At 38.6% G+C, this 24,131-nt stretch overlaps 1 protein-coding gene across 5 annotated transcripts in view; it reads left to right on the top strand.

Moving 5' to 3' along the window:
• ICA1 (islet cell autoantigen 1) overlaps positions 1 to 24,131 on the top strand; it is a 144,407-nt gene that overhangs the window by 23,504 nt on the left and 96,772 nt on the right. For 3 of the 5 annotated variants that reach the window (XM_029929518.1, XM_029929509.1, XM_029929524.1), the window contains exons 2-6: positions 4,350 to 4,389; positions 8,490 to 8,655; positions 12,506 to 12,578; positions 18,635 to 18,758; positions 22,740 to 22,938. In XM_029929518.1, coding sequence (XP_029785378.1) covers positions 4,373 to 4,389; positions 8,490 to 8,655; positions 12,506 to 12,578; positions 18,635 to 18,758; positions 22,740 to 22,938 — 579 coding nt within the window. In that variant the 5' untranslated portion in view covers positions 4,350 to 4,372. Of the gene's footprint in view, positions 1 to 4,287; positions 4,390 to 8,489; positions 8,656 to 12,505; positions 12,579 to 18,634; positions 18,759 to 22,739; positions 22,939 to 24,131 lie in introns of those variants that run through there. The other 2 variants (XM_029929501.1, XM_029929528.1) reach the window with 2 other exon arrangements.

The raw sequence follows: 24,131 nt of genomic DNA, 5'->3' as shown, positions 1-24,131 counted from the left end.
GGGAAGCTGACAGGGTTGGTTGCTAGGAAACAGGGTCAAGTGATTAAGGCTAGGGTAAAGGAGGAACCAAATTAAAGTTTTTAGCACAGTGCCTGAGGGGCCGACACTACCCTGCCTGTAGGCGGTTGATCTTTTGTTCTTCTGGCTTCTCCTGACAGGGAGTGGCACTTCCCTGCCTATCTTTGTAATTCAGGTAGCTCCCCTCAGGGAGTGACATTTTCTGCCTATGAGCTGCCAATCCGCTGAATCTTTGCATCTTCCCACACCTTCTCATGAGACATTTAGATATGCCCTGTAGGGGCACCTGGGTGGCTCAGTTTGTTAAGCACTCCAACTTTAACTCAGGTCATGATCTCACCGCTCGTGGGTTTGAGCCCCGCATCGGGCTCTGTGCTGACAGCTAGCTCAGAGCCTGGAGCCTGTTTCAGATTCTGTGTCTCCCTCTCTCTCTGCCCCTCCCCTGCTTGTGCTGTCCCTGTCTCTCAAAAATAAATAAGAAACAGAAAAGATTTTTTAGATATGCCCTGGAGAGTTGACCTGATTTTGCCACCCATGATTTCTTTGTTGTAGTACCACATTATAATCCATCAGGTTAAGATCCATTTCCAGAAAGGATTTTTCCCATATGCCACTTAGCTGTGGTATTCACACTTAATGTGATTTATAATCACTTGCAAAGCCTGTTACAAATGCAGATTCCCAGACTGCCCAGAGATTTTGGATCATTAGGTAAAGAGAAGAAGGAGGCCCGGGAATCTGCCTGTTAACACCCCAGAAGATTCCAGTGTAAGTGGCCTATAAACAGTACCTTGAAAGAACACTGGCATCATAATCCATAAATAGCTTAAAAGTCCAGGTAGAACGGGAAATGTGCCCAGTGGTTCTTTTTAAGGCTTTTATTTTTAAGTAATCTCTGCAGCCAACATGGGGTTCAAAGTTACAACTTGAGATCAACAATTGCGTGCTCCACTGGCTGGGCCAGCCAGTGTCCTATTTGCTCAGTGATTTTTATTATCTATTATTACATGACAAAGAAATTAAATTATTAAATACTTTAATAATAAAAAATGAAAAAGTTGTAGCAAACAACAGTGAAAAGGCAACCTACTGAATAGGAGAAAGTATTTGCAAACTGTAGATAAAAGGTTAATATGGAGATCATATAAAGGACTCCTACAGTGCAATAACAAAATTGTCCATTTGAAAAATAGGCAGAGGACTTGAAGAGACATTTCTCTAAAGAAGATATGGATATCTATATGGATAATAAACATGTGAAAAGAGGCTCAACATCCCTAGTGATCAGGGAAATGCAAATCAAAATCACAGTGAGATATCACCTCACATCCATTAGGCTGGTTCCTATCAAAAAAAAGAAGAAAGAAAAGGTAATCAACAGGTGTTGGGAGGATGTGGAGACACTGAAGACTTTGGAGCACTGTTGGTAGGAGTTTACAATGCTACAGTCACTGTGGAAAAAAGTATGAGGGTTCCTCAAAATATCAAAAATAGAACTACAATATGAGGTGTGCCTGGGTGGCTCAGTCACTGAAGTATCTGACTTCCACTCAGGTCATGATCTCATAGTTTGTGAGTTTGAGCCCCACATCAAGCTCTCTGTTCTCAGCACAGAGCTCCACATCAGGCTTTCTACTGTCAGCACAGAGCCTGCTTCAGATCCTTTGTCCCCCTTTCTCTCTGCCCCTCCTCCTCTCTTGTGCATGTGTGTGAATGCTCTCTGTCAAAAATAAAACATTAAAAAAAGAAGAACTACCATAAGATCTGTCAATCCCAATCCCACTTCTGGATGTGTGTGTGTGTATATATATATATATATATACCTGGGTATTTGAACATCCTTGTTCATTTCAGTATTATTCATAGCCAAAATCTGGAAGCAACCTAAATGTCCATCAGTGGATGGATGCATAAAGAAATAAGCTTTATACATACAGTGGAATATTATTCTACCTTTACAAAGAAGGAAAACCTGTCATAGGTTACAACATGGATGAACCTTGACAACCTTATGCTAAGTAAAGCACAAAAATGACAATGCTAATCACAAAAATGACATACTGCATGCTTTCATTTATATGAAGTATCTAAGATAGTCAAACTCATAGTAACAGGAAGAATGGCGGTTACCAGTGGTTGGGGGTGGGGGTACGGTGGAGGAAATGAGGAATCATTCAGTGGGTATAGAGTTTCAGCCATGCAAGATGAAAAAGTTTTGGAAATCTGTTATATAACAGTGTGCATATAGTTAATATGTAGTGCACGTTTAAAAATTGTTATAGGATAAATTTATTTTTTTACCACAGTTGAAAATAATCAAGTTTTAATTAAAAATGAAAAAGTATCAATTGTCTTAGTAGTTCATGGTGAAATTGGACTTAAGGAAAGACTATGAAAATTTTGTTTCCTTGAACAGAATCTTTTCGTGAGATATTTTGTTGGAATCTTTAAGCTAAATAAAGTAAATGCGTATATTTGCAGGGAAGTTGTGTGGGTGTTAAGACTAGAAGTGAGTGGCCTTTCCATGATTTACTGAGTAGAGGACAAGGCTTACTCATCATGAATGTCATTCCCAAAGAATCTTGTCCAGAAACCTGGATGCCCTCCAAGAGGAGGAGGCGTGCTGATTCGGGGATTCTGTCATTTCAGAGGCCTCTGGACACACTAGCAAAATGTCTTCCTTCGTCTCTCCTGTCCCCACACTGAAGCCGAGAATGTTAACACCTTCATTCGGGTTCCTTAAAACATCAAAAAAATTAATTGTTGAGGGGTACTGGTTGCCAGGACCCTTCCGGTGCAGAGGGAGCCCAGGTGGGTTGATCTTGTGGAGTAGCCAGAAGCCTTCCTGCGCTGAGCATTCACTCTGGCAGCCAGGATTCCGTGTCTGGCCAGAGGCCATTCCTTTAGGTTCTAAGCTCTTCTGGAAAGCCAGAAACTGGTAGGCAAATGTGGTTGGGTTGGTTTGCTCTGCCCCTGAGGTTGGCTGTTTTCCTGAGTTGGGCAAAGAAAGTGAGCGACAAAGACATAAAGTTACTTCCATATTTACTTGTGAGATGAAAACACAGTACTAGGACAGTAAAAAGTAAAATTGTCACATTTTCCTCCTTTCTACCCTTCTTGGTATCTCATTTTAGCCTTTGGTGGGTTTGTGTGTGTGAGTGTGTGTGTGTGTGTGTGTGTAGTTTTGCTTTCAATGTGTTGGTTCATTTTTTAGAAATATTGATTATGAAATATTTTGTTTTCTGGCTACCTAAGGAGTTTATTTCAAATAAAAATTAAAAATAAAAAATTGAGAGCTATTTCTGAGGGCATGGGAAAGAGATCAGGTGAAGAATTACCTGTGGCTAGGCCAATACCCTCATATACTGGAGAGGTTGTGATTAATTCCCCAATTTTCTTCCTCTCTCCTGTGACAGGGAACCCTGGCAAATTCAGAACCTATGCCAGAGCCCACATACCAAGGGCAACTCAGGCTAAGGGTCAGTCCCTGGGAGGGGACAGAATCAGGCAGAAGCATGGCCAAAGGCCAACCACAAGATCAAGGCTTAAGCACCAAGGACCTACTTTTCTTCCTTCCTGTGATCCAGAACAGATTAAGAAGCACCAGCAAGTCTAGACCCTCACAGCTCTCCCTACCAACTCTACAGTCAGCACATGATCCTTTGTATTTTCTGCCTTCCATTTCCCTTGAGTAGATGGTTGGGTAGGTGGGGTTTCCTGGTTTGGGGTTTCTTGTGCTAATTTTCTCTTTATTCCAATTTTGGTGTGTATGCTGCCAAAGTGAGCACATTTATGAAATATTTCTAATCTCTAAAGAGACATATAAATGCAATCTACTCACCATCAGGCTTAACAAAGAGAACACTGTGAGTACAGTTGAAGCCCCTGTGTACCCCTCTTGAATGATATCGTCCACCCATTTCTTCAGTACTAACTGCCGTGTGGAATTTAGAGTTTATCATTTGGAGGCATTTTTTATACCGTTACTATATAATATTTGTATACTTCAATTATTTTGTATTTTGTGGTTTCATATTTTATATTAGTCTTTTGCAACCTGCTTTTCTCATGCAGTCTGCCTTTTTCTTCTCATACTTCATTTGGGATATCTCTTCTGGTGTTCTTCTCCACACCAGTGTATGGTGTTCCTGAGTAATAGTGTTTGCCCCCTGAAATACAGTTAGAAATGGTTTAGGAGTGGAAAATTTTATGTGTGTCAGATTAACATAATTATAGTGTTAATTTTTAAACATATTTGTTTTATTTCAGGTTATAATATAACTTATCCTCTCATCTTTTTTCCCTGTCCCTTCTCCCCAAATCATCAACAGTAGAAAAAGAAGAAGAAGAAAACATGTCAGGACACAAATGGTAAATAATTTGTTTTTCTAAATTGGGAGAGGCTAATGAAAGAGGAAATCATATTGTATATGGTCAAAAATCAAGAGTCAGGGGCACCTGGGTGGTTCATTTGGTTGAGCACCTGACTCTTGCTTTTGGCTCAGGTCATGATTCCAGGGTTGTGGGATCAAGCCCCAAATCAGGCTCCACAGTGAGCCTGCTTAAGATACTCTCTCTTTCCCTCCATACTTCTCTTCTGCTCACTCACTCTCAAAAACCAAAAACTAAAAAAATATAAGTAAATAGGTAGATAGAAAGGGAAATATATAAGAAGAAAAATGAAAAGCAAAATTAAGAGTCACAAGAGCAGTAAATAATCTGTTAGCCCTTATTCAATATGGAGTATCGTCAAGTTCAATATCTTTTCTAAATGAAATATGGAAACCAAATAACTAAAAATATTATAAGTTCTTATGTAATATATATTCTCTTAAGAAATCTATTTACATATAACTTTTTTAGAATTTGATGGCTTTTCTTACTACCAGTTTTTCAAATGTAATAAGTTGATACATTTTTTAGCACTATTTTATTTATAGCTTATTAGTGTTATCAGGAAACTTGATGTAGGACAGCTATAAAACAATGAATGGACACAAATCCAGACTCATTAATTTATAGTTATGACTTCAACCTTCCTGAACACTTCGGAGGTGATTATGGTTAGAAGACGATGATGCTGAGTGAAATGTGGTAATCATGGCAACAGGAGCACTGTCATTTGCATGCCCATAACACATCTCAGGAGCATATTAAACTTCTTATAAATTCCATATATGCTACAAGCAGCGTTTCTGAATCCTTTTGAACCCATGACCCACCAGGCAGGTAGATCTTTGTCATGTTTTATCTCCTTGAATTTGTAGCATGAAAAACTGTGATGTGTATGTTCATGTTTCAAATGTACAACTAATTAAAATAAATATACTTTTAATATTTTTATTTTTTTAGGAATATAGTTTGTAATCCTTCCAGCCTTTGTAAAGAAGTAATCAGGCCCAAGGCCTCTGTAGTATCAAATGTATCAAATGTCAAACTTTAAAAGAATTTTTGCATGTCTTAAAATATAAGGAGTTTTAAAACATAATAAGTGGCTAAGGGATTTAGTTTCCCTGAGTTCCCCATTTGACAGCTCTGTAACCAAGAGTTGTCAGACTGTTTTCTTAATTGTTCCACCTTGCCTCATTAAGGCGAAAGGGGTGGCTCCATCCTGGGACCACCATACCAGCTGTCATATCCTGGTAGCAGACTAGGGAAGTAGGTAGTCATGCACCTAAGAGAGACAGGAGATCCCTAAGACGTGAGCACTTCCGCAAAGTCTTCTCCCACTTACTCTGCCACGTCATTGCTGCTGAAGTGCAGCGGCTGCAGAAAACACTGAAATGAGCCCTGGCCTGGATTTTAATCCTGTGTAACTTTGGGCCGATTTCTTAAGCTTTTGATACCTAAGATACCTCATTTGTTAAATGACAGAGGTGAGGGGTGTTCATTCAATCTCTGAAGTCCCTTTGTTTTTGTCTATTTTTCAAAATGGAATTTTTTTCCTGTTAGTCCATGACCTTTCACAGTAAATAAGTAAGTAGTCAGTAAGTAAAAGATACAATACAAAGAAGTTCACTCTATTCCCCACTCCTCAAAATTGTTTCCCAAAAATAGTTTTGGAGGATATATCCTTCCAGTCTTTTAATTTTTTTTAATGTTTATTTATTTTTGAGAGAGAGAGAGCAAGCTGGGGAGGGGCAGAGAGAGAGGGAGACGCCGAATCTGAAGCAGGCTCCAGGCTCCAAGCTATCAGTGCAGAACCCGATGTAGGGCTCAAACTCATAGACCGTGAGAGCATGACCTGTACCGAAGTCAGATGCTTAACTGACAGAGCCGCCCAGGCACCCCCTTCTAATCTTTTAAAGCACATATTATAGAATCTAATGGCTTTTCTTACTATCAGTTTAGACTCTTTTTCTCTTTTACATGGAAGTTATATATTCTTCCACTTATTTTCTCTGATGTGACCTTATAGTAAAACTATTTTTAATTGAAGTATAGTTTGACACAATATTAATTAGTTTCAGGTGTACAGCAGAGTGGTTCAACAAGTCTATAACATAAAAAGAAACTTCTAAATAATGCAGAAAGCATAAAAGTCCTCCAAATCCTACTCCTCTAATGATAACCTTTGTAAAGAAGTTATCTGAAATCCCTCTTGACTTTTTTTTAAATTTTTTTTTAATGTTTTGTTTTTTTTTATTTTTGATACAGCGAGAGACAGAGCATGAGAGGGGGAGGGGCAGAGAGTGAAGGAGACACAGAACCAGAAGCAGGCTCCAGGCTCTGAGCTAGCTGTCAGCACAGAGCCTGATGTGGGGCTCGAACCCACGAACGTGAGATCTGACCTGAGCCGAAGTTGGAGGCTTAGCCGACTGAGCCACCCAGGCGCCCCGAAATCCTTCTTGACTTTTAAAAAAATTTTTTTAATTTTTATTTATTTTTGTGATAGAGAGAAACAGAGTGCAAACAAGGGAAGGGCAGAGGGAGAGGGAAACACAGAATCTGAAACAGGCTCCAGGCTCTGAGCTGTCAGCACAGAACCCAATGCAGGGTTCGAACACGAACCATGAGATCATAACCTGAGCTGAAGTCGAGTGCTTAACCAACTGCCATCCAGGCGCCCCCTATTGACTTTTTAAGAATAAATGTGTGTGTTGATAATTGTAAATGCCATCTGGAAGGAGAATATAAATCACCAAGTTTCAAGGTATAGGTATTTCTTATAGTAATGGAAAGCACTTATATTTTAGGACTCGGGTCTGGCACATGTTGAGTAGTGATAGCATGTAGTGGAAACGGGCACATGTCTGCAGAGAGGAGGAACAAGGGGTCCCATGTGCACCCATGCAGTAGGAACTCTAGACAGGAGGAGGGTGTAGACAACATGGGGAGGGATGGAGTACTATGGCAACATTTCTGTTGATATTTGAGGTGATCTGGTCTTTGACAGAATTTGATTTCCTCTCAATTTTTTTTCTAATTTCTTTTTTACATATACCGTGTCCTTCCTGAAAGAATGGTTTCTTCCTATCTGTATTTTAAACATTTATGTTTAAGAATTTAAACTTTTAATATCAGGGGCACCTGGGTGGCTCAGTTGGTTAAGCATCTGATTTTGACTTAGGTCATTATCTCACGGCTCATGAATTTGAGCCCTGCGTTGGGCTCTGTGCTGACAGCTCAGAGACTTGAGCCTGCTTCAGATTCTGTGTGCATGTCTTTCTCTGCCCCTGTCTCTCTCTCTCTCTCTCTCAAAGATAAGAAAACATTTAAAATTAAAAAAAATTGTAATATCAGAAATCAGTAAAGATTTTTTCAATTGTTTATTTTTCTAAATTTCATTTGACTGTGGTAAAACTACTTAACATGAGTAGTCTTTTTAACAACTTTTTAAGTGTACAATACAGTTAGGTATAGGTGCAGTGTTGTACAGTACATATCTAGAATACACTCATCTTGCATAATTGAAACCTTACACCCCCTCAGTAACTGTTTCTGGTTTCCCTCTCACCCCATCCAGCCTCTGGTAACTACCATTCTACTCTCTGATTCTTTGAGTTTGATAGGTAAAATGTGCCTCTAGGACACATTTTAAATCTGCTGTTTTTCAGCCCCTTATCTCTACTTTTCTGCCATCACTTCACTTTCGGCTCTAATGCTTGAGTGGAGAGAACATTGATGTCCGGCCTTATCTCTGTAATTCACTGGGCTGCTTGAATCGACACACTGCTTGGTTTGGCCTTACTTTCTCCACTTGGAAAAGGAGTGTTGTCCAGCCTGCTGGTAGCTAAACTCTTCAAGGTTTAGCTTCTCAATTTTCTGCAGAAGCCATTTGATTTCCTTACTTACTTTTAAGGTTTCAGAGTAAGAGTTGGTTAACCTTTTTGGTCTAATAACCACATAAGAAAGTGTCTGTATGTTTATTAATGTTGTATGATATAATGGTGTGATAGGTTTGTTCACACTAAAATAGCTTAATATTTATGAAAGTCGTGAATAAGATACCTCTTTAAATGTTTTTCTAGCAGTTATCCCTGGGACTTACAGGATCGATATACTCAAGATAAGTCTGTAGTAAATAAGATGCAGCAGAAGTATTGGGAAACGAAGCAAGCCTTTATTAAAGCCACAGGGAAGAAGGAAGATGAGCATGTTGTTGCCTCTGATGCAGACCTGGATGCCAAACTAGAGGTGAGTTGTTGCTGCTCTCAGCCCCAGCGCAGCCCCCTCGCTAGGGCCCAGTCCTAGAATGTGCTCACCTGGGCGAGCAAGGGGAGGTTTATATTTGAAAACATATTGTAAACTAGTTCATGAGGAAATCTAGGAGGAAGTAAATTCAACCCCAGAATATATATTTTTATATTTGTTATTAGTGAGAGAGAGAATCTTAAGTAGACTCCATGCTTAGCACAGAGCCCAACGTAGGGCTCAATCCCACGACCCTGGGATCATGATCTGAGCTGAAATCAAGAATCAGACTCTCAACCAGCTGATCCACCCAGGCACCCCAGTCCCAACATATTTTTAAAAAACCTACAAATTCTTGTGTAACCACCAGTATGCTTCAGTTAATTTGTCTTTCCAAGCATGTGGCTAGATTGCATGGCAAGTGGTAAATTCTCAATAAATGCTTGTTGAAAAAGGTTAATGGAATCAGAGACCCACTGCACACACATATGATATTACACTAGGGTCAGGCAAATTCTTACATTCTAAAAAAAATAAAAAGATGAGAGCAAAAGATCCTGAAAGTAGAGTCTAATAAAATTCTAGAATGAGTTAATTAAGCAGATATTTAGTTAGACTAGTTAATAATATGGTCCGCTGAATCTGGTTGCTTCCCAAATACTAATAAAACCTGTAGAAGGCTCACTAACTCCCTGCCTTGCTGGACATTCTGCCAATAGTTTAGATTAAAATTTCAAAAGCATACTTATCACTTCTGTGAGGAATGTTACATGACCTGATAAGAATTCAAAATGATCTCTAAATAAGCTAGGGGGGCGCCTGGGTGTCTCAGTTCTTTGAACATCTAACTCTTGATTTTTTCTTGGATCATGATCCCAGGGTCATGGGATCGAGCCCCACTTTGGGTGCTACACTCAGCAGGAACTTAAGCTCTGCTTGAGATTCTCTCTCTCCCTCTCTCTCCACCTTTCCCTTTGCCCCTCTTCCCCACTCATGCTCTCTCTCTCTCTCTCTCTCAAAACAAATAATCAAATGTATAAGCTAAAGTTAATAAACTGAACATTTAATGGGACTAAAGTAAAAAGCTCAGGATTTCAAAATGTTATACTGAAACAGATTTAAGGAGACCTATATTAGTTCCTGATTGTATAGAAAGGTCTGTCATGTGAGAGAAGGATAATTCATTCTGTGCATCTGAGGAGAGAACCAGACCCAGGATCCCTGTTCATAGTACATATCTTTCATGAAAATATCCCAAATGTTTATGTGTTTTTCTGCCTTACTGACACTAAGACATCAAATTTCATGTCAGCCTTATTCATGTTAGTATCCTCAGTCAGACATACTGTACACACTCAGTAAATGCTAACTGAATCCGTGTGCATGTTAATGCAATAAATATTAGTTCCGAGCCCTTTCCCCTGACAATGGAATTTTTCAAATTGAAGGTGGGTTTAATAGGGATATACTAATGGAGATTGCTACAGTGGAGAAATGTGGAACCAGAAGGCACGTGTTCTGTATACAATTTAAATGACTATAAATTGCATATGCTTTTCATATCTTGTACCTTTGTTTTCTTTTTAACAACCTAGTAAGTTATAAGTATTATTCAAAAAGGAATTCAACATCTATTAGTTCATTAAACAAAATATGGTAATTTTATATTTATGCTTATTAGCCTCTAGCAGCATTTTTACTGAACCAACTGTACTTTAATCAAAATAGCTGCTGTCCTAGGCACATAACATCCACAGTGCTTAGCTGAGACTAATAATGTTACATGCAGAGGTGTTCGTCACAAATATGTTTAAACTAGTGCTGATGTTTGTAGAGGGCATGGATTCCATCAATAAAATATACGTAAATGATGTGCAAACCATTTGATGTGTTCTTACCCTAAGTGATCCACAGAACACTAGTTTATGAAACAAACTATTTATTCTGCCAGCACAAGAGAAGTTTATTGCAAGTTATAATAATGGTCACATTCTACTATAATCTGTGGGGAAGTTATATAGAAATGTTGCACTAAGTTTACATGTGTCAAAATTGGTTGTTAATAAAATCATTTTCTCAAAAACAGCTCTTAAGAACAGGCAAAAGTAACCTGTGATGGTAGGTCTTTTCGTGAGAGCCACAGCATAATAGGTGGTCTTTGTTTTGTTGTGTTGGATGTGGTGACGAGAGGGTAGGTGGTGGTAGACCTGAAGAACTAGACATTCCAGAGATATGCATTTTATTGTTTTTATTTTTTTAAGTTTATTTATTTTGGGAGAAGCCAGCTAGAGGGGCTTAGAGACAGGGAGTGGGGGAGGGGCAGAGAGATAGGGAGAAAGAGAACCCCAAGCAGGCTCCATGCTGTCAGCACAGAGCCCCACATGGGGCTCCATCTCATGAACTGTGAGATCGTGACCTGAACCAAAATCAAGAGTCAGACACTCAACTGACTGAGGCTTCCAGGCACCCCAATTGCTTAACTTACACCTCAGTTTAAAAAAAAAAAAAAAGCACAGTGACATCAGAACAGCTTCTGAACATACTTTTTGAACTTCTTGCTCCTATATTCAGGAATTACTATGTGTTGATGGTTTGTGACCCAAAATCCTGATATCAAGCATTTGTTAAGGAAGAAATTCAGACTGCTGATTCTCTGTTTTGTTTTATGGTAAAAGGGTTCTTTTTCCTCTCTCTCTCTCTCTCTCTCTCTCTCTCTCTCTCTCTCTCTCTCTCTTTTCTAAATAGAGGATACAGTGTAATGAAATAAGATTTAGGAAAATTTATATTCTTCATGACTAGGTTTTATCATGTTAATCATTTTGGGAATGGCTTTTAATCTTTTAAGTATATATGTATGCATTTATTTTTATTAGATAATTGGCCATGTTGATTATGACACAAATCCTCTATTTTAACTCAAATAGTGAAATGCTTCATAATACCAAGACATAACTATTATATCATCATGGCCAATAAGCTAAAAGAGAGAGAAAGTTTTGCTCTGCCTCATTAGGTGTCTCATCAAAGACAGAATATTTGCCATGTTTTTCAATTGATCTCAGCCCTGGTCTCTGAGTTGGTGGACAGAGGGTAATGTGTGAAGTATCTGTTTGATTTTCTCTTGAGCTTGTCGGGTTTCTGAAGGAAAGACCAGGACCACTGTCAGTTAAAATCTAGTTAGATTCTGCTCAGTATCGCCCGCCTCCTTTTCACTTTATTTCGTCTGGCCTTGGCATTACATTAGGTTTCTTATCAGTGTATCTTATGAAATCATTGGGAACATGAGTGGTAAGGGCTACGAGCTAAACTCCATTTAACCAGATGTCTTCTAAATTAAATATTCAGCTGGTTGATTTTTGTTGGCTTTTTATAGGGTTGTTTAAGCATGCCATAAAATGCATTAGGATCACAAAATAAGCCAATGTTGTGTTTTAAATATGATGCTTAATTGAGGGATCCACATTTGAAAAAAGGCATCAAGTGGGAGAAGAAATAAATTAAATTATGAATGAATATTGTGGCTCTGGTTTACCAAGTCCTTTAATTGGGGCCTTCATTAAGGATTTCTGTTTTTCAGCTATTATTTCAGTAGTCTGGAAGAAGTCATTGTTCTGGAGATCTTAATTAAGATCACAGAGATGATGAATTCCAATAAATATTGAATAATATAAGCATATTTAAAGACTCTGGTCACAGTTCCTGCACAGTATACCACATAACACCAAGCATACTTAGCTTACAATCTTATTTTTAGTGGACAAATCAAACACTGTTTTTTGTTATGTTCAATATAATAATTTTTATTTCACTGCTATCCATTTTATTTAACATTTTGTTTATATTTTTATTGTAGCTGTTTCACTCGATTCAGAGAACCTGTTTGGACTTGTCTAAAGCAATTGTACTCTATCAAAAGAGAATATGTTGTAAGTACGCCCTGAGTATACATATTGATCAGATAAAGAGTGAGAAGTAGGATATTTTGCCTTTATATATTATTTCATATGTTTAGGAAGTAAGACAGGGAAATTACTATTGAGGAGTGTCTGTCTTTGGTCTTTAATTGGTGGGAAGGAGGGTCTCTAATAATTTTATCAGAAACCCTTTACATGGGTTGTTTATCATTCAATACAAATAAGTATAACAAAAACTTGATATTGGGTCTCCCATGGGTAATACATGCCATTTATTTTCCTAATTATAAAAAAGTTTTCTCAGTTTTATGTATGGATTTTTAAAAAATTGGGGTTGTTTTTATTTGATTGCCCTGGCTCTCTCATATCCAGGTTTGTTCCTTTTAAAATGGAGAGAGAAAGCACATATAGGTAATTCCTTGACCATATTTTGACAACAACACTTCTTCATGTGCATTTTTAATGTTGGAGATTGGGTTATTGGGAAACAGGATTCTGCCTTAAAGTTCTTACCCACAGTTATCTCTGAAATGCTACATATCAAGTTGTGTGTTAATATGTTTTAAAATTAAAATTCAAGCCCATTCATAGGTGACTTAATATAATAATTTCTTTATTTCTGAGACTAGACCATGGGAAATTCTTCTGTTTCTGACTGCTGTTGGACCTCTTTCCAGTAATCATGATATAACAGTTGATGATTTTCCTTCATTAGTCTTTAAGATTCTTGTGGGAAAGTACAAAATCCTAGGACTTAGAGGCAGAATTTGATAAATTTTCTATGTTACTGTTTACTAAATTAAGACTTCTCTTTGGCTGTAACTCCAAAGTCTTGAATTCTGAGTAAATCAAGACACAGAATATACAGCCTCCACCATTTCTCTGTCCCACATTCATTAGTCTTAAATGCTGGTCCATTTCATTGCTTGAATAGCGTTCAGTCTCTTTTTCTCTCCATCTTTACTGCCACTATCTTAGTTCATACCACCACCACCAATCCACTGTCCTGCTTAATTTGCTGTATCTGCTTCCTAACTGATCTCCTTGCCCCCTGCAGCCCACTGTCTACACCACAATCCCAATGGTCTAAGCTGGGACAATTTGAGTAGCAAAATAAATAATAGTAGTTCTGGATTATAACCAGTGAAGTAAAGTAAATATTCATTAAGTCAGTGTGGAAATAGGCAAACAGGGGAGAAGAAACAGCTCTTCCTTATAAAATAATTTCAGTTAGTAAATATAGAAGGAATGAAGGAACCACAAAATCACCATTAGTCAAATACTACAGTAAGAATTGTGGAAGCCAAGATTCACTGAAAGGTGGTGCAATAAATGGGTGAAAGTCTGAGGAGAAATCGGGTATTTTCAGTGTCATGTATTTCCCTCCAAGAGTTTTAATAATTACAAGAGAGAGAAATCATAATTTTACAGTGGAGACATCCAGTAGACACCACCTGAATCAAGTGATCCAGATTGATACCAGTAGTGACAATGCATGTTAGTATCATGTAGCCCTGATACCATGCACTAAGAAGACCACTCCACCTCTGTGGTTTCCTTCCCCAAAATCTGTAACCCCAGTCTAATTGTGAGAAATAAGACAAATCCACACTGAGAGACATTCTACAAAATACCTAACCAGTACTCTTACACGGCATGAAGGTCATGAAAGACAAGAAAGGCTGAGGAACTGTCACAGATTGAAGGAGACTAAGGAATCATAACTCAGTCAAGGTTGGATCCTGGATTAGATCCTAGAAGAAAAAGGACATTTGTGGGAAAACTAGTAAAATTCAAATAAGTTTGTGGTTTAGTTCATAGTACTCTACCAACATTAGTTTCCTAGTTTTGATCATTGTACCATGATTACATAAGATACTAATGTTAGGGGAAGCTGAAAAGGGGATACAGGAACTCTGTATTCTATTTACAGTTTTTTCTATAAGCCTAAAATTATTACAAAATAAAATGCTTTAAAAATATACATTGAACCAAGATCCAGACTTTCGTACCATAATCCATGAATTCCTACACGATCTGGCCCAGCTCACCTCCCCAGCCACTTTTGCCCTTACCCCATCATCTGAGGCCTTTTACTCTCACTATTTCCTCCCTCTGGAATGTTCCTTCCCTAAGGATCTTAAGAGTGGCTCCATCTTGTGGGTAGGTGGAAGGATGGGCTAAATGGGCAATGGGTAAGAAGAAGGGCACTTTTTGGGATGAGCACTGGGTGTAATATGTAAGTGATGAATCATTAAATACTACTCTGGAAACCATTATTACATATATTACATATTATATATGTTAACTAACTTGGATTTTAAAAAAAAGTGGCCCCTTTCTTGCCATTCAGAGCCCAACTTAGTGTCACTGGCCCAAGAGAGGCTTTCCTTGACCACCTGTCCCAAACCAGCTTCTCTCACTCCTCTCTTCTTATTTCTTTCTCTGGTATTTTTGGGCTTTGTGTTTGTAATTATGAATTTTTTTTTTAATTTTCTGTCTCCTGCTCCATAAGAGCCAGGGACCTTGTGTGTCTTGTCCATCTCTGTACTCCCAGTGGCAAGAACAGTGCCTCGTATGTATTAGATCATCCATAAATCTGTGCTGAGTGAATTAATACTGCCAATCTAATTAGTTTTAATCTAATTCCCTTTTTAGGATACATCTGAAAATCTAATCAGCAATTAAATATGAATAGGGTTCATATATGTCTGAATTCCTGAGTCCCAGTTAAGTTAAACCTTGTAAGTAGAAACTGATGAGTTATCTGATACCTGTGTCGCACCTGAATTTTAAAGCTCCCTAAATTAATTTCAGTATTTGAATTTTAAAATTAAAATTAAGGAATGGGCATCCCTCCTTGGAAAATAACAGTCATCACTAAGTAATCCATGCTGGAGTCTGATGAGGCTCAAGTGTTTTCCACCTCCGTCTGAACAACACTGCCAGTTCATTCGAATCCAGCTCTTACAAGGAAACCTGTTCCCCACCCTAGGTTTAGTCCTCAAGTGCATAAAATAACAAAAAGTAATTTTTCAAATGCTTTCAACCCACTGAGGTTTATTCAGGAAAAAGTACATTTCACCAACTGTGTAATTGTTTAGGTGCCATGAATGGTTTCTTCCTAGCCTTAAGCTAAATGTGTTCATTTATACGTGACTCCAGCCTTCAAGGTAAAGAGGGTGACAGTAGCCTTGTGCTGTTATGAACAAAAATGTGAAGTTGCTCTCCATGGGGTTATATTCATTGTGGAATTGAGTCCCCTATCAGTAAGTAAAGAGAAGGAATGAAAGGTAATATAAAGCAACAAAACTTCTCATAATTATAGGGGTTTTTTTAAGGTGCATAGAATCATGGCATAAATGTCAAATAAGCATTTAAAGTGCAATAACGTGAGATAGGAAGTGGTGGGGAAAAATAAAGTGAAATAAAGTATATGAGGATAATAAGCAAAAATTATAGTTAATTTCATTTTACAAGCACTTAATAGTACCCTGAATAAGATGTTATGCTCAGCCTGGGGAGTCCATGGTTGAATGAGGTTCCTGTCTTGAGAAAGTTAGTGTCAGGAAACAGACATGTGGCCAACCACAAACAACCTAATACCAGAAGCCAAGAGGGCGCTGCTGTCACGGAGAAACAGGGATCAGCTGCTTCACAGTGAAGTAGTCTTTGAGCAGACTCTGACTAGTGGACGTGATTCCTGAGGGGCAGAGAGGAAGGGGGATAGTCATTTAGTTCTCAGGAATAATGGATTCCAGAAGCCTCTTCCTCTGGAAAGTTTCATGTGAACTACAGTCACAGATTAACAAGGAAGCAGTAACAAGTGTAACCTGTACCTTTGGATTTGTGGTTCCTGGCTAATGCTCTCATTGGAGAGGTTGTGTGAGGAATGGGGTGCTTTCTGAAGGAATTCTGGATTGTTCATGAAAATGGACAAGAATCCTAGTAGCATTCAAAAAGCATTTTTAGAGACACGTGATGTGTAAATGCATAAATAAGGAAATGTGAAATCAGAGTAGTGGTCAAAGTCAGTACATAGAAGGGCTATATTATGTTTTGGGGTTTTTTTTGTGCTTTATTTTTTTTAATAGTTTATTGTCAAATTGGTTTCCATACAACACCCAGTGCTCTTCCCCACAAGTGCCCTCCACCATCACCACCACCTCTTTTTCCCCCTCCCCCTTCCCCTTCAATCCTCAGTTCATTTTCAGTATTCAGTAGTCTCTCAAGTTTTGCGTCCCTCTCTCTCCCCAACTCTCTTTCCCTCTTCCCCTCCCCCTGGTCCTCCATTAGGTTTCTCTTGTTCTCTTGTTAGACCAATGAGTGCAAACATATGGTATCTGTCCTTCTCTGCCTGACTTATTTCGCTTAGCATGACACCCTCAAGGTCCACCCACTTTCCTACAAATGGCCAGATTTTATTCTTTCTCATTGCCATGTGATATTCCATTGTGTATATATACCACATCTTCTTGATCCACTCATCAGGTGATGGACATTTAGGCTCTTTCCATGTTTTGGCTATTGTTGACATTGCTGCTATGAACATTGGGGTACATGTGCTCCTATGCATCAGCATTTCTGTATCTCTTGGGTAAATCCCTAGCAATGCTATTGCTAGGTCATAGGGGAGTTCTATGGATAGTTTTTTGAGGAACCTCCACACTGTTTTCCAGAGCGGCTGCACCAGTTTACATTCCCACCAACAGTGTAGGAGGGTGAGAAGGGCTATGTTTTGAAAAGAGAGGGAATGACATATGGCCATTTGTAGGAATGTGGATGGACCTTGAGGGTGTCATGCTGAGCGAAGTAAGCCAGGCAGAGAAAGACAGAAACCATATGTTTGCACTCATAGGTCTAACAGGAAAACAGGAGAGACTTAGATGGAGAACCAGGGGGAGCGGAGGAGGGACAGAGAGTTGGGGAGAGAGAGGGATACAAAACTTGAGAGACTATTGAATGCTGGAAATGAACTGAGAGTCGAAGGGGAAGGGGGAGGGGGTAAAAGAGGTGGTGGTGATGGTGGAGGGCACTTATGGGGAAGAGCACTGGGTGTTGTATGGAAAACAACTTGACAATAAAATATTGAAATAAAAAAAAAGAAAATACTTCGGGAGCTCGGGGCCGTTCTTTGCTCAGCTGTTGGTAAATGTGGATTTGGGACCAGTGGCTGCATATTAGCCCCACCAGTCCATTGTTTAGATACACACTAGTTTATAAATCAGTGTAGAGATATATAGTGTTTTGCTCCTATAAATATTGATATTTTGATTATTTTTCTTTGTACAGCTTTGTGCCCATTTCACTAATTCCTTAGAAAGTGCTAACAGTCAAAAGTGAAATGTCAAAAGATACATAGAATTCTGTGACATGTTATATTGACTGCCAAATGAATCTTCAGAAAGCTGTACCCAATCACTGTCTCACCAGCATCACCATCTGAGGCTGTTTTTAAAAATAAAGTCAAAATTAGACATGACCAATTCATGGTTCCAGCAAACCAATTCATGGTTCCAGCTCTGCATTTAAAAAACCCACTGAGACATCAACCCGATTACCTACCCACCCTCAATCCCCACTCGCACTTCCAAGCAAAAACCCACATCATGAATAAGGTATGGAATTGCTTTGCAATCAAGTAGACGGTACCTCAGAAAGCAGAGATCAAAAAGCCAGTGAGAGAAAGCACAAGGAAACTGGCCCTGTATTATAGGCAGCCACAAAAGATTCCCACAGTCATACTTGACAAACCCAACTTTCTTTATTTCAGCTCGAAGCAGCACATTATCGGCTAGCTTTTCAGTGCAGAGGTCATTTTCTGGTTCTGATTACAGGGCACCAAACGCACTGACAGATGTACTCAAGTGAATTTGATCTCTCCTTTTGCAAATGGAGGGACAGCATGAAAGTAAAATGGGGGGGGAGGGCTTACCTGTAGCTTGCCACGTGGATTTAATTTCATCCCATCTTTCCCTCTAAAAGAGAGAGGAGCTTGTGGTGGATCTCTCCTCCCTGTAATAAAAATGCTCATTGTTCATGGCTTCTTTTGGTCTTTTCTTCATCAGTCTTGTCCCAAGAAGAAAATGAACTGGGAAAATTTCTCCGATCCCAAGGCTTCCAAGACAAAACCAGAGCAGGAAAGATGATGCAAGCAACGGGAAAGGCCCTCTGCTTTTCTTCCCAGCAAAGGTGTGTGGCCTTCACTGGGGGCTCCATTTGGGGGGTCAGCAGAGAATCTGGGATCTACCCAGCCATGGAGGGGACCCTCCTGTTCTTTAAAAGTTTCTTCCCTGAGGAGCTCTGTTCTCAGTTATTAATCTGGACTTAACTCTCTGATTAAGGTAACATGTATGGTTTTTTCCTCCCTAGTAATTTTTAAGGTTTTTTTTTTTTTTTTTTTTTCATATTTCTCCTGGTTACCGAGAGGATTTTACTAGACAATCACTGAGAGTGCTGCGTAGGCTTATGTTTGACCTCTAGTGTTGCCCGTAGCAGTCGGGCTGGTCCCCTTCCAGCAGCTGATTAAAGCAGGAGCCTAATGAGACCAGGTGGAAGGTTCCCTGTCTGCTCTCTGTAGGCCAATTAACTTTGGAGAGGTGGTGTTCATGTTCCCGGAACCATTCTCCTCAGACCCTGGATCAGCAACATCAGCAGTATCCCCTAGAAGCTGGTTAGAAATGCAGAATTTAGGCCCCATCCCACACTGCTAAGTCCGAAACTCTTTTTTAACAAGATTCCTCCTCTCACTCCCCTTCCCCCACGTTGATTTTGATGCACATTTAAGTTTGAAAAGCTCTGGTAGAAAAGAAATTGTGGCAGATGAGTGACATTTTTTTTAACCTTCTCATGAGTCATGAGTTGGTGTAGAGTAAGCAGGAGCGGCTGCAGATAGTTGTGTTTAGTGCCTGAGGAAATGACACTCCCTCTCCATTCCTCTTCCCCCAGTCACTAATTAGCCTAAAAACGTCACTTACTAATATTAGGCAAGGTTATACCTAAATAAGACATGTCGGTAGTTTCCAACAATTTTCAGGTTACAAAAATTTCACTTCCTCTAATTATCTAACATTTCTTCTCCGAATTTTTTCTTCTTTCCTTCCCTGTGGGCCAAGAGCAGGCCATCAGCCCGTTACACAGGTGTTTCTATGAAAACCTGCGAAAGGTAGAGTAGAAGGCAGAGACCAACAGCATCAGCTTCCTGTGGTCCTACTCCTGGGCATGTTAGTTCTGCTGTTTCTCCCTCATACATCTGGACCCTGACTTTGTGGGCAGTGCCAGCGTTCATAGTTGAATGAAGCCATGTCCAATAGTTCTGTACTTGTCTTCCAAGAAAAGTGTTTATCATTTTCAGTTGCACATTTTAGTCTTATTTATAATTATTTTCCTTGTAAAAATAATACTATTGAAGAAAAAATTTAAAACAGAGTCAAATCCAAAGGAGAAAATGGAAAAGCAGTTACTAGTAGAGATGACCCACTTCTAATGCTTTGATAGATATTTTCTATGCATATATACTTTCCCAGCCTTGCCAAGATAATTGTTTCTTAATAAATCTTTCAAAGAGTAAATTCACATGTTAAAACATATACGTATCACTAATTTCAGTGAGAAAAAATCTTATACACACCTGTATGCCAAATTTTACATCAGTTTGTGGGAAACAAAGCCAAATCCCTGGACACAGTCACTGTAAGAGTTACCATTTCTGATCACATAATTATTTTATGATATGCCTATCCAGTTACACCCTTTCAGAGTTGTGTACCAAATTATCTCCCAGAACACCCATATGGTACCTTAAGTTTATATAATCTAACCTTTGGATATAAACAAAAACAGTAAGAGAAACCAACAGAAACAATGCAAAGAGTTCTTAAAAGTATCTCCACTATAAACTAGCAAACAGCACTATCTCCATAATTTAATGCAGGCTGGACAACTTTAAGATTCAGAAGGTGACCTCCTGCCAGGTGGCTCTGGTTTCACAGCACTCAGCTGCAGACCAGGCACTGACACCCAAACCAGTCCTCCTAAATATGAACGAAGTAGAGGATGACCTTAAACTCTCATGAAGCTGAATTTTCAGATCTTGAATGGTTATAATTTGGAATATGCCAGGATATACTTTTAATAGAATCATCATCATTTTTTTGTAGTGCTGCTTGCTGATCATTTAGCAAATTGATTTTTTTTTGATCAAATAACCATAGCACTTTTTGCTGTCCATGTATACATTTTTTAAAACATCTATAGCATTGTATTCCAGGGCATTCCTTGATAAGCTTAACCCAAGCCCTTCTGTTTATTACTTGGGTCACTTCCATATTTTCCTACTAAAGGATCAATATCTTTGGAGTAGACCTTTAGGTTCTTTGTTAATTTTTCCCTCTGGGTAGTTTTCATCAATGAATATGTTTACCAGTCTTTGTTTTTTCAAAGAACCAACTCTTGGTTTCATTGATCTGCTCAACTGTTTTTTTTGGATTGTTTACCAGTCTTTGAATGAAGCTTGCTATTTCTGGTTATTGAGTTTTTCCTTGGTCTAGACTTAGTCCTTGGTATAAGTGAACAGGTTTTCACCTTTCTAATCTTATACGAAGCAGTTACAGAAAAAAAAAATGAGGTGATTTTGTATACTTTTTTCTTTTCTTCAAGATCTTAACATCTATCATCATGTCATTACCTCTTCAAAGATTTCTGTCTAACTTTACAACAAAGAAATTGAGAATATTTTATTCACAAGAGTCTTTTTTCAATCAGTTTAGGGAAATTGGCAGGATCCAAGGGAAGAGAAAAACGAGTCCAGAAATGAACAGTATCCTTAGGTGGACAGCTGAGGACTCTTTCTCTCTTTAAAGTCTCCAGTTTTATAAACCTTCACACCAGCATTTGTTTTACTGACTTATTTGATAGTCATTGCTACAACTGTGCATTCCATTTGATGAAAGGTGGGTGTTAAATTTAATCCATTGGTGATAAAGGACAAGCTTACTTTATGGTACCGTAATATGTCTGAAAAAAACCTGCAACACTTTGGTAGGATGATGTGAGCAAACTGCTGTTAGAGAAATGATGACCATTTAAAAACAATGCTTTACAGAAAAGGGAAAAACTAGTGAAAATAATAATTTTTTCCTTAAACCGTTTTTTGCCCCCTCTGCAATCTTCTGGTGCTGTGCACACGCGAGGGACTGCAGAGGCGGGTGGAGAGGCCAAGCGCTGACTTCAGCTCACTGACACCACTGTTCCTTTCAGATAATTAAGTTTGCACTTCAACTGAAATGTAATTCTTCATCTTATCTTTTATGTTTTGAATCTATGCCCTGTAACTTCTTGCAGACAACTATGTCTTAAGAGTGTAATTCATGTAATGTTACTCATCTTGGGTAGGAAGGTGGAAGAAGCAGTATTTCCCTTCTCTGTAAAATATTTCATCCAAAGTTTGATATGCTTCAGACATTTTTTTTACTTACTAAATGATGATATGTTACAGCTAATAATTATTTTTTATCTACTTCATTGTATGATATACATTCATTTATGGTAGGGTTCTCAAGTTTTGTTTCTTTATAAGGCTCAATCCTGTAACCTATTAGAATGTACCTAACACAGTAGATACCACTGCTTTTCTCCCTTCCTAGACCATTTAAAAATGCTTCTGTTCATACTTGATTCTCTGTGACTGTTGGAGCAAGCAGAAGATACCCTAGTATTTGGAGAGTAATCCAACAATGATCTAGCCAGGGAGACCCTAGTCAAATACAAGTCCATCCCTTCTCAAAGAGCCAAGTTTCAGAGGAGCAGAAGCAGGGAACGCCAAGAGTAGAAATGGCAAATGGTTAGGCCTTGACCCTTCACCGTGAACGCAAGATTGGTTCCAGCTTCAGACAGGCTCTTTGCCCAGGCATGCAACCACCCCCACAGTACTGTTGGAAATATTTCCCAGTGGTGCGTTTAAGTAACAGTTATCTTAGGGATCAGTACATGGGTAATCATTTCTGGTGGACTCATCAGTTCATACATTTCAATTATAATCCATCAAATATTTCCGCAGCATTGTCTATATTCTAGGCACTGTTCTAGACTCATGACTTTAAGATTGGTAAACTGTCAAGGATGCAAATTCTGGCCAGCTTAGTTTCAAGATTATGGCTTTATCCTCTTGTCTAGGTTGGCCTTGAGAAATCCTTTGTGTCGATTTCACCAAGAAGTGGAGACTTTTCGACACCGGGCCATCTCAGACACTTGGCTGACGGTGAATCGCATGGAGCAGTGCCGGACTGAATACAGAGGGGCATTATTATGGATGAAGGATGTGTCACAGGAGCTTGATCCAGACCTCTACAAGCAAATGGAGAAGTTCAGAAAGGTAGGAGATTTTATGAAGGTTACCAAGAGGGGTACCTGCTGGAAGGTAATGAGGTGTGATTTGAATCACTCAGGTGAAGAAGACATAACTCAAAAGCACCAAGGATGCAATTAATCATCACCAGTGCCTTTTTATGTGACAGAATACCAATTAATGTGATATATAATTCTCTAAGGGTAAGATAGAAGAGACAGCTGGAAATTGCTGGGATTTAGTAACTGGTTCTAATTGAAGTCGGATTTTCATCTAATGTACACTTTTTGTAAGGTTGTCACTTTAACATGCTTTTTCATGCATAGCTAAAAATCAAAATTAGATCAAATGAAACTGGAAAGTGAAGATAGGCTATTGGAGAAATCTTTAATTGCTAATGAGTATTAAAATTAATAGAATAATAATGCTCCTTTGTTTTGTGAAGTAGTTGAGAAAGAGAGACAGTAGCGTTTGGTTGTGGGTTTAACTAATGTGGCATCTGCCATAGACCAGAAATTTGTCTGAGGAAAATTGATAGCTGAGGAAGTGGTTATGCCCTTAAATTTCTCTGAAATAACGGGCGAGTATCAGAAGAACAATGTTCCCTTGGTTTTTTTTTTTTTTTTTTTTTTAATTATCTTGCGTCAATTTAAATTGCTATTTGGAGATTTGGCCATACAAGGTTATATCCCACCACTAGGTGGCAGTCATATACTGAGTATTTATGAATATGCAGTGACTTGTGTACATTCTTGGTAGTTCTTTGTTTGGTTGATTTGGATGTATTTCAGGGTGTGAAAGAAAAAAATCATGCAAATGTTAGGTTTGACATAATATTGTGTCAATTATCTTACTCATTTCAAGTGATCCATTTGTAATTAATAATGTTGCTTAAAATCCCTGGATTTCTTTTTAGGTACATCATGTGTAGTTGTAAATGGGGAACCCTGCTAATGTGTAGGAGGTTACACATTGTGTGTGTGTGTGTGTGTGTGTGTGTGTGTGTGTGTGTCTGTGTGATGGGGGAAAGTGGGGACCTTCAATTGCTTAAGAATAGGGTCACTAATTCTTGGCCTAGTATTAAATTGATCCAAATTCTTTTAAAAGCCGAATTTTATTTTCATTTGCAATTTGGAATTCCTCTCTATAAAAGGAGTCAGAATTTATATTATTTTTGATTATAGATAAATTTAATGTAGTGGCAGCATCTAACTTCTTGG

The sequence above is a fragment of the Suricata suricatta genome, chromosome 2, assembly GCF_006229205.1.
Source record: "Suricata suricatta isolate VVHF042 chromosome 2, meerkat_22Aug2017_6uvM2_HiC, whole genome shotgun sequence".
Classification (NCBI taxonomy): Eukaryota; Metazoa; Chordata; class Mammalia; order Carnivora; family Herpestidae; genus Suricata; species Suricata suricatta.
This window is presented reverse-complemented; position numbering and strand designations above follow the sequence as displayed.